General features: G+C 43.5%; 1 protein-coding gene across 13 annotated transcripts in view; it reads left to right on the top strand.

The window, feature by feature from the left end:
• The first annotated feature begins 5,176 nt into the window (after positions 1–5,176).
• Positions 5,177–11,318, top strand: part of TANC1 (tetratricopeptide repeat, ankyrin repeat and coiled-coil containing 1) — a 57,508-nt gene continuing 51,366 nt past the window's right edge. For 6 of the 13 annotated variants that reach the window (XM_085584796.1, XM_085584789.1, XM_085584786.1 and 3 more), the window contains exon 1: positions 5,864–11,310. In XM_085584796.1, the coding sequence (XP_085440922.1) occupies positions 11,280–11,310 (31 nt within the window). In that variant the 5' untranslated portion in view covers positions 5,864–11,279. Of the gene's footprint in view, positions 5,298–5,863; positions 11,311–11,318 lie in introns of those variants that run through there. The other 7 variants (XM_085584797.1, XM_085584787.1, XM_085584781.1 and 4 more) reach the window with 3 other exon arrangements.

Here is an 11,318-nt window from a genome sequence, read left to right as displayed (position 1 = left end):
AATTCAGTGGTCTAATCAGTGTCATCTGCCATACTCATATTGTTTCTGCTGTGTGCAATTCCCACACCATATTCCCAGGAAGGCACTCTTGCTTTGGAAAACCTTGCTGTTGTTGAGGACCCTTGTTTTCACATGTTGTCATTCCTGCTCTTCCCTCCTTGCACCTTCTCGCTGCCCTTTCCCCCTCAGCCTGCACAGGACAGCCAGCTGGTCAGGTGGCTGGAGGAATGTGTACTTTTATAGTATGTTTATGATTCTTGTCATATATGGCCACAGATTGTACTCATGGCCATTATGTCACTCTTGCTCAATTTTAATGAAAAACTTCTAGATTATATTATTAGCAGAAATTTCAGTCTGATGCTTCATTTATAATGGGCTACCAATGCTTAATTCATTCCAGAATTGAAGGACTATGAGAGCTCTGAAGTCTGAGTATTGTTGAGCATCCAGCTAACAGGGACTCTCCAACTCTCCAGTTGTTTGTTAAAGCAATTTTATAGATGTTTGTAACTCAAATCAAGAGAAGCTTATGTAGTTTCAAAGGTTATTAATTGTTACATGTTTACTGGATTTGCCACAAGAGGTTGCTGTATGCCTACAGCTTGTTCCAGCTCTGCCAGCTGAGCAGCTCTCAGAAATACAGCCAAGGAGGTTTTCTGCCAAGGAGGTATATTTTAATCTGCTGGAAAAGTTTCAAGGAAAAAGAATCAACGAGTTTATAAAAACCTCATTTGGTATTTCATGGGGGACACAACTGCCTAGAAGCTGTGAAGATACAAAGGACATAATTCCATGGTAACAAAAAGTGGTATCAGACTTCCCACACTTCCTCCAGTCTCTGGGTTCCCAGCTGGAGTCAGGTACAGGTGAGGCAGCACAAGGAACAGGAAAGAGTGCGGACTGTATTGGTATTGGGTACATTCAGTATTATTTTCTCAGTTTGTAGATGCTTACATAGTATGTTTCTGAATGTGGTCACTTCATAAACTCATTGCTCCATGAGCCAGGCAACATTAGAAAGTTGGATATAGCATCCCACAGTCAACAGTTATGTATCAAGGGATGAAGTTTCTGAACCCATCTCTATACACAGTGTATTTCTTTTATATTTGGACTTCTGGAGAGCAATTCAGAAGTTATAATTACGTAAAAGAATGATTAAGACTTTTCTTAAGTTATGATACAAATGTTTCATATAATAGGTATCAGTTGCAAAATATGCAATTACTATATACTGAAACAGAACAGTCACTAAAATGAAGATTGATAATAAAATTTAAATTCAACCTTCTACTTTCATTGATCATAACTTTCTTAAATTCCTTCTACTTTCAATTTTTCACATTCAATGGGTTTTTTCAAAGTTAAAGAGAGAGCTGGAGGAAATGGAGCTATCTTTAAGCTATGTAAGCCTGAAATATTTGGGTTTTTTATTTTACAATCAAGAAATATTAAATAATGAAAAGTAAGGTTATCTATTTTTAAAAATAGGTGAAATAGAAAACTTTTAATTTGGTTTGTTCTGTGGATCTCAGTCTTAAAAAGTAAAACAAGTCAAAAATACAAATTTAGACTGATTTTTCTGAAGCTGTTCACAGGTGCTAGCCAAAGGTGACAGGTGTGTTGCTCAGCTCTGGTGTGTGTGCATTTGAACTCTTCTCCAATAAAGTCTGTTGCGGTTTCTGTAGACAGCACTTGTAAATATGTCACAAAGAACCCTCCAATTATGTCAAAAGTTCTAGCTGCTGGTTCTAAAATTGGTTTTGCTGCCTTGAATTGTAATGAATAAAGCAGACAATAAAGGGGGTGACAGGGTGATGGCAGAATGTCCTACCACTTTACAGACCTGGGCTGTAAGGAATTCAGAATTTGGCTGCACTGCATGCTTCTGCTGCTTGAAGTACATATACTGTTCTAATAAGCTTACAGGTCACAAACAGGACTTTTTTTACCTCATGCTTTTTTTTTACCTCTCATGCTCTGCCAGCGAGGAGGTTCCCAAAGGAAACTGGGAGGGAGCATAGCTGGGACAGGTGACCAAAGCTGACCAAAGGGATATTCTACACCATAGAATTTCATTCCCAGGCTATGAACTGGAGGACATACCCAGAAAGTCCTATGTAGATTTAAGGGGGGGGGGGTCTGGCATCATTCAGGCAATGGTGAGCAAATCCATTGTGCATCACTTCATTTTTCCCTTTTTATTATTTACCATTACTACTGTACTTTATTTTCAATTATTAAACTGTTATTATCTCAACATACAAGTTTTACTTTGATTCTCCTCCATATTCCACTGGGGTGGGGGTGAAGGAAGGTCATTGAGGGAGCAGCTGCATGGTGTTTCATCTCCAGGTAGGTTTAAAATCATGACAATCTACTATCTTAAAATCAGTAAAATGAGGATTTTATACCAAATTATTATGTTGCATGAGAATGAATCTGCTGGGACAAAAACACCTACATTGAATGGAAGTCTCTAAAATTTACAAATTGCCTTCCTTGAAAGCACCCTCCAAAACCAAGAATTTGAATAGTGGGTTAAGATGAGAAGCATGAACTAACATAAACAACACTGAAGCTGAGCTGAAAAAGGAAGTGTGATTTCTAATTTCTCTAGCCCCCTGCATACATATTAGTACAATGAACATTGCTGCCATTATATTTCAGTGTGATCTGATTCCTGTTTTCCTAAAATAAAAAAGCTACTAGAAGCTTGCATGGTAAGGACGAGACAGAGGGGAGCCATAACCTTTTTAAGAAGAAAGAAGAGCTGAAGAATTTCAGTGGCTAGGAATGGATATATCATCTGAACAAATGAGTGGAAGGAGCAGGGGGCAGAACAGTTAAAGCAGAACAGCTGTGAGCTAAATACTTCCCAGAAGGAAGCTACTGATGAGAGCAAAAGTCTTCCTGATATCAAAACCAGTGTTCTACTGAGACAAATTGGGAAGCACTAGAATCCATTCTGAGCTTTCCTGTGAAGCAGCAGGAACTAAATCCAGTGGACTGTAAATACTATTTCAAAACTTTTGGGTTCATAGCTAGAGGAGGAGAGTGTGAACACTGGACCTGCTGAGGAATAGATCCCACAACAGTGGAGTCACAGCTCAGTTTCTTGTCTCAGATTTCAAAGACAAAATCATAAAATGCTGGCCAAACATTGACATTTCCTCTGAAAAGGAAAATTCCTTTATTTCCAGATACAGGCCTCATCACACTGGCAAAACGTAGGGAAGAGAATGTGATTAAGAGGATTTTCCATTGAAGAAAAGACACTGTGCTGCTGGCTGAGGTGCATACAGCATTCTACCCTTGTTTTGGAACCAATCTTTGGCTACCAAATTGCTGAAGTGACAGTGAAAGAAGAGTCATGTCACTAATTACTGTTGCTCTTGTCACCCTGAGGGCTTTGTCTCCAGTTCCTCTGCTCTTCTGACACCAAATCAGGCAGTTATGGCCAATGTTCTGCAGAAAATGTGCTGCTTGTGTATCAGCCTGTCACTTCTTTCTGAACACATATATGGATTGTCTTTGTGTCCCTTATAGACACATTGGAAGACATTTTGTGAAATGCTTGTATAGTGTAGAAAATGTTCTAGAATACTCTGGCACTGTAATTTTGCAGTTAAATTCAGATTTATTTTATTATGATGAATTACATATGAAAATCAATCAGAATTTGCACAGAAAACAGCAAATCCTTATTTATCCATTTATAAATGTATTTTGATTGTCCCTACATTTTCCTTTTTTGGTGTGAGGAGGATTCATTTTTGTATTTAGTTATATGAAATTGTAGAGGTTGTATGTAGCATGGCTAAGCACTTTGGCCTCTATGCAGGGAATAGCTGCTGTATTGGACACAGGGTGGAAGAAGCAAGCAGCTTCAGGCTGGGAGAGAAAAACATGTCAGCTGAGTGTTCCTGCTGACATTTTTGACTGATGTTCTCATAACAATGGCATGCAGATCACCACTGCTAAACCTATGTTATACATAACGTAGATGATACCACTGGGCACTTCAGTACTAACTCCACTGATATAAGACAATTATCTATCTACGTGTCACATTCCCAGCCAGAGACAATGCTCTTTGGTGGCTACTTTGGTACAGCTCATTTGGGTTACCATGGGTTCCCCACAGGAAAATTACCAATACCTTGGGTTTTTTTCTCATAAGCTGCCATCTGAGCTGTCTTTTTGAGGAGCTAAATATTTTAACACTCTTGCTGCCTGGCATCATCTTCAGCCTTCAGAGCAGTTTTCTAGATTTCTTCTGCAGTCTCTCATTGTTCAGTATCTTGGAAAATATGGATGGATAGATTCAGGTAATACCACCTCTACACGTGCTTGCCGATCCCTCATTTGGACACACTGGTAAAGAACACACAGGTAAAGAACACACTGGCTTCTTTTGGAGCAGCAGTACTTGTGTCATGTGGTTTTGCCACGGCAGCCTCAAACCCTTTCGAAGGTGCTGCTTCCCCGGACGCAGTTTGTCTTTTTCTGTATTGTGTACAGGGCCACAGTCCTTGTTCATACACCTGGCATTTCAATGTGGTTATCTGAAATGCCTTGTGTTGTCCAGTTCAGAAAGTAACTTGGATCAGTCTGAGATCTTCACAGAATCACAGAATGGGTCAGTTTGAAAGCGACCACACTGAGTCATCTGGTCCTACCTCCTTGCTCAATCAGGGTCATCCCAGAATACACGGCACAGGATTGCGTCCAGACGGTTCTTGAATACAAGCACCTGTGGAGGGAGACTCCACAACCTCTCTGGGCAATCTGTTCCAGACCTGCCGTTATTATTTATAGTATTTATATTATTTCTATTCCACTCGTCTTTTGCCGTGTGCAGCTTTTATAAGCTCCGATGCGACTAGGTTCATGTTCGTGGTGGAAGGCTGCCTTGGTGGAAATGGATGGCCTCCGGCGCGAGGCTCGGGGCAGGAGCCGCCGCCCGAGCTGTGCCGGCGGGCTCTCAGGAGCAGAGCCCAGCCGCTCCGAGCAGCACACGGCCCGCGGGCCCGGCTCTGCGGGGCTGTGCGCTCGGTGCTGGCGGAGCGCGGCCCGCGGAAGGGCGGCCCGGCCGCGCGGCCAGGGCGCTCCGTGCCTCGCCCGGCGCTCGGCGCGGCCCCGCTCCGCCCCGGCCCGTCCCGCGGGGGCGGGCGCTGCCACCGCCCCTCCCGTGAGCTCATCCCGCCGCCGCGCCTGCCCAGCCCGCAGGAGCCCGGAGCAGCGCGGGTTGGGCCGCGCGGAGCCCGAGGCAGGGGCCGGGCCGCCGCTGGGTGAGACCTCCTGCCCCTTCCTCTCCTTCCCTTTTCCGCCCCGCGCCCGGCTGGGCAGGGCTGCGCGGGTCGGCGGGCGCGGAGCCGCCGGTGAAACTTTCTGGCGGAGGAGCGTGTGCGGGCATGTGGGGCGGGCTCGGGCCGGGGCCGGGGCCGGGGCCGGGGCAGGGCGTGCGGGGGCGCAGCCCGCGGACAGCGGGGTGGCCCGCGGCTCGTGGGTGGCCGGGGCCGGGCCGGGCCGGGCCGGGCCGGGGAGGCGCTGCCCGGGCGGGGCCCGGCCGGGATTTCCGCCGCCCGGCCCGCACTGTCACGTTTCGGTGGTGACCGGGCCGGTTTTCTTGCCTTTACCAGTAAAGATCTGGGGGAAAAGAAAAGAGAAGCAAAAGAAAAAAATAGCTGCTTTCTGGAAAACTTGGTTTCTCGGTGGAGTTTGGATTCGGTACTAGAAGGCGAGGAAGAGCCGCTGAGAAGAGGCGCACGGGCCGGGCAGAACCGGGCTGCGGGTTCGGCCGTGCGCGAGCAGAGACTGGGATGGGATGGGATAATGGGATGGGATAATGGGATGGGATAATGGGATGGGATGGGATGGGATGGGATGGGATGGGATGGGATGGGATGGGACGGGACGGGACGCGTGCGTGTCTGTGGGCAGCGACCTTGTTTTGACGGCTGGAACAGAAGGGCCTGCACAGAGGTCATCAGTGTTTCTGCTGAGATCTCAAGCATAAAACGATAACTTGATTAGTTTTTAATATGTGAGTTACTGATAGTGTGTAGTAACCCGTGTATTTTAAAGCAGACTTTCTTAAAGCTTTCTGGTTTCTCAGTATTTGTTTGTCATAGCCTCATAATGCATATTTGTTAGATAGGGGACTGGGTCCTGAATGACTGTTTTCAAAACCAGAATGTGGCTGGAGACACCTCGGTGTGAGGTTGGACCCCGGGGATGGAAGGAGGTTTAGATCCGCCTCGGTGTGATGTGGAATGTGTCCCCTGGCCGCGGTCGCCGCTCTGCAGCCCCGCGGGGCCGGGTGGCAGTGGCACTGCTCTGCCTCACTTAGCAGTTTCTGACGAAGCTAGTGCTTTTGCACCTTTTGGAAAGCTAACAGCTGAGGATGTGGGAGGTTTACTTTGAGCTTCTGTGACTGCTGGGTGTAAAAACAGTTGGCAAGAGGTTTGTTCATAGGTCTGGAGTATTTTAAATGTTTTACTCATCCAGCCTGCTTCAGAGTTTTGCAGGCTTATTCAGTATATGCAGAAGTCCTGTGTTACTTCGTATTTTTGATAGTTGTTGCTTAAAAATAGCCTGATACTTAAAAATTGAAAATATCAGGAAATTAGGGAAATAAGTGTGATGCCTTAGATCCTGGAAAATTTCCTCCCACTGTTGTTTAATATACAGTGGCCAAAAATGCACGTTTCCTATTTGTTCTGATATGCTATGTAAGTGCTGTTCAAGTGAAAAATGGTAATATATTATTAAATAGTGCCAGTGAGCAAGGTAAATACAAGTACTGCTTCTTTTTGCCAGTGCTCAGGTAGTGTATTCAGCGCTTCATTTATGTGGATGCTCTGAAGTTCTGGTTGCCTTGCTTTCTCAGTGTAGCTAACCATTGGAATGTCCAAATGGTGATGAATTATATCTGCTTTAGAGCCAAAACATATTTGGTTCCTAGCCAGAGTTGCTCAGCTTCCCATAAGAGCATGTAGGAAAAGAGACATTTTGTGTGTATGACCACAGTCCTGGAGTTGATGCCATGGCAACTTTGTGATCTGAATTATATGTTGGAAGGCAGCTGAGCAGTCTTAGCAGAGGTGATTGTTTTTCCTTAGCTGAACTTATTCCTCTTATCAAGATTAAACCTTTCCTTGAAGGTGAAAGATTATTTAGCAAGTTCTCAAACTCCTATGCATGTAAGAATATCAGCCTGATCTGTTAGTTATTTGTAACGACATCCATAAATATCTGTAAATTGCAATTTATATCCATTATTTTAAAACTAATATTTATATGTGGGGATGCTGTTTTGACTAAAAAGTGGTATTTCAGGCTCTGTCAGGAGCTAGATCTTAATGTTTTCCAGAAAAATAGATAAAGGTCAGCTTTAGGTTTTGTGTGTGGGAAAGTCTGAGAAAACTGGGTTAGTTCAAGTCTTTTGGTTGCTTTCAGCTCCCAAGACTTGATATGGAGGTTGGAGAGTTTTTTTATCACAGAGCTGTGGCAATGGAAAAAAACCTCTCAGCATATGGCCTAACAAATGTGTCTGATCTTATTTCTTAACAATATGTTTGTGTATAGGAAGCACCACTGTTAGAAAACTGACCTCTGAATATTGAAGGCATAGTGTAACTCCAGACTGAAGAAACCCCAGGAGCAACCTCTGGAACATTACATGTTCCTCACTGCATTTGGTTTTGTGCTTACCTTTAGTTTGATAAGTGCAACTTTTTTTTTTATTATTTTTAATAAGTTTGTTTTTGTGGAGTCTTAACCTCTCTGATCTTATCCTGAAGGGAAGTAAATAAAGGGATCAGTTGCTCATTAATGCAGAATATCTATTGTGTGGTCTAATGTTAATATGTCTGTTTGCTCTGCTGCCTCCTAATATCCTTTCCTTTTGAAATTCATTGTTTAGCATGACTGAATGAATCCTTCAGTATTTGTTGTACTTGAGAAGTTCTGTAGAGATATTGCAGCGTGCATAATTGACTAGATTATTTATCTAAGTATAAAACTGTAGAGCTCAGGGTATGATCTCTATGCTGTGTTTGGGCTCTCCGCAGATACTTTGGAGTCTCCTGTGGTGTCCATCTCCTGCTCACTGGGATGTAGGAGAGTCTGAACTGGAGCACTGGTTTTATTTCACTCAGTTTGTGCTTCAGTCAAACAGGGTGCTTTTGGTCTCCTTTCATAGCAGAAATATCCTCTTGCTCCCCTTCCCTGTCTTCTTGCTTCATAAACCTTCAGAGGTTTATCCAGTGTAGTAATTTCAGAATTTTGTGCTGTGTAGGTGTTACATCACTGTGTAGGCTTTTTTTCATCCATCATTGCCACTCCTGCTTCTTGAAGTTTATGCATTCTAGTTCATGGAATTACTTTCACTTCTAAAAGACCTCTTTCTCTTGCTGTGTTTCTGGAATTTTGTTTTTGCTCCCCCCCTCACCAAGAGGAGGCCTGCTAAACCATAGGCTTAATCTGTAAAGGTACTTTGTTACTAGAATATTCGACTTTGCAGTATCTTAGCTTCAGTGCTTGGCCTCCTTTTGTACGGTATGGGGATACTCCTGTGCCTGAGGGGTGTTCATTAGAGTGTGGGAACAAAGGGTTGGGCAGCTGTGCCTGTGAGTTATTTTTCCACGGAGTGATTGGGAGCATTGCTGGCACATGGGCTTGGTTTCCTAAGGTGGTATCACCAATTTCGTATTTCATCTATTTTCTCCTCTTGATCTGGAGTACTAGTTTCTAATGAGGGTGCCAGTTTGAAAGCAGAAGTTCCACTGGCTTTTGGAGTGACCAGCTGTGCAGATCAGCCAGCTTGGCAGATGTGGGGTGTCCCGTTGGTGTCTTGTCCCATGGGACAAGTCCTTGGGTTCTGGCAGAGAACAGTTTGCTCTCAGCCTCGTGGGTGGTGTAACACCTCAGCCTGGGATTCTTGCTGAGCTGCACAAGTGATGTTCAGAGATGGCAGCAGCAAGTTCTGCCACAGCCCTTACTGAAATTTAAATGTCTGTGGTCAAGTCAAGAGCTGCCTTTACAGTCTTGATGCTGAGGAAGTTGATGGCAATGCTCACTGAATTATGCCTGTCTGATGTTTTTCTGTAAATACTCTGTCAACAGGTGCAGGGGTTGTGGTTTGCAGTGTTTGTGAGGTGACTGACTTAGTGAGGCATTCTTTGTGAAGCACTTGTCAGGTACTTTTGCAGTCTAAATGGCCAAAATAATTTTGGGAATGCAGCTGGTCTTGAAGTAATCTAGCTCTTCCTCATGTGCATTAGGGAATTCAGCTGTATCTAGAAGTGTAATGAAATTGGAAAACTGCATGCAGCTTAAAGTTCTTGTGATCTTAAATATTGTAACTATATAATAAATATATACAATATGTAAAATATATAAAAAGTGACAGATATGTATTTTGAATATCAGAGTGTTTTTTATCAGCTGCCTTTAATCCATGGTGATGCAAGTTAAAACTTTTGAATTATCATTAAATACAGATTTCCTCCATGTTTTAGATTTCCGTAACACAGGGTGGTCTTAAAAGAGAAACAAACTCTGCAGCCTACAGTAGTATTGTTTGCAGTCTCGTTTTGCTCTGCAGCAGAATTTCCGTCTGATTAGTGATGCAAATGTTGATGGAATTTATCACCTTGTATTTTTAAGAAAAGATGCCTGGTGGCCCAGCTTTGTCAGAATTACCCCATGCAGGGGGTGACAGTGGTGCATAGCCCACCTGACACAGAGGTGTCGCAGCTGTGGGGCCCAGGGGCATCCCGAGGGTGGCTCAGGACAGGCCGTGGCACACGGGGCAGTGCGGAGTGTGGCCATGGGACTGCGTTGCTGCAGGCAGCATCCTCGTCCCTGAGTTGTTTCTTACCCTTCTGCGTGCCTGTGCCCCTATTTATCTCAAACAAATCTCTAATTTAAGATACTCAAGAATTACAGTGTTTGCAGCAAAGCCTGAAGACTCTGTAAGGAACCTTTTTGGCTCGATGCAGGCTGTGGCGAGTGCTCTCGTTCCGATGGCCGGGCACAGGCACCCTTGGCCGTGCTGGAGCCTCTGGCTGCCCTGTGGATGTCACCAGCTGTCACATATCACACCTACTGAACAGTGGGAGCTGCTGTTACCTGTGCCTTGGAGCCTTTAAAGTGCATTTTCAAAGGTGTGTAGGACGAGAGAGTGAGGGGCTGCTGCTTGTTTGCTGCGTTTTTCATATATTTTATAATTAACTGCTTTAAGATGAAAGAGTTCTGTAAAATGTTTGCTGCGCTACACTGCAGTTGTGTATATGGCGTAAGTTGGCTTTTTGTGTTGTTTCTGTTCATTAGTGGGGTTTTTTTTGTTTGTTTTATTGATTGGGCATTTTTGCAATATTTTTTAATTTTTTAAGGCTGTATCTTAGTCATGGTTAAATTTAGCTCCAGCAGGAGAGAAGCTGGAGCTTGTTAGCAAACAGGAAATGCCTTGACAGGAGGTTTTTGATGTGTGTGTTTGTGTGGAAATGTGAACTCTACAATGGAATTGGGCCTGCAGACCTTTGGGTAGGTTACAGTGTTATCTTAGATTCTGGTAGAACTTCACTACATTAAGTGTTAAATATGTCTTAACTTGTCAAAAACTGGTAGTTATAAGTTAAATCCAAAGCCATCACTCTTAGAACAGCAGAGGTTTTGCTGAATTGACAGTTCAGATTTTATCTGCTTCAGCTTTGTGTTATCTAGAAAAATACTAGAATTTGTGTAGTCTAAAGATTGTGCTTTTCTCTTTTCAGTCATTTACAATGAAACTAATCCACTTCGGTCTTAGCAGGTGTCCCTTCTTTAGGATCTATATTTCTGACCATCTTTAACAATTAAGTATTTGAACAGTATCCAAGTAAGAGTAAATAGAATGACAGTATGACCATTGCTTTTTGAAATTTAAATGAGGTGGAAGTTGGTAGAGGCTTTAACATGTGGGTTGGATTTGATTATTTTTCTGTGTTGTGTGGGGTTTTTTGTTGCTTGGGTCTTTTTGTTGTTGCTTTTGAACAAGAATGACAAAAGACAAAATATTCTTAGTGTGAGTTTTTGGGAGACTAGTTTTGTGTTTTACACCAGAAGCGCCTTTGAGTTCAGTTGATTATTTAGTTAATATGCTTCAAAGTTTGTTTTACACTTGGCTAAATACCATTGAGGTCGCAAAAGGATTTTTTTTTGTGTGTTAGTAAGGACTGAGTTCCTGGATTTTTCTACAAAATTTTCCAGCGATTGGAAGTTTGAAGATGACTATTGTTGCCACAAAGCATAGGCATGGTAAGATG

The sequence above is a fragment of the Lonchura striata genome, chromosome 7, assembly GCF_050655825.1.
Source record: "Lonchura striata isolate lonStrDom1 chromosome 7, ASM5065582v1, whole genome shotgun sequence".
Lineage (NCBI taxonomy): Eukaryota > Metazoa > Chordata > Aves > Passeriformes > Estrildidae > Lonchura > Lonchura striata.
The sequence above is the reverse complement of the archived record's forward strand: the minus strand, read 5'-3'. Positions and strand labels throughout refer to the sequence as shown.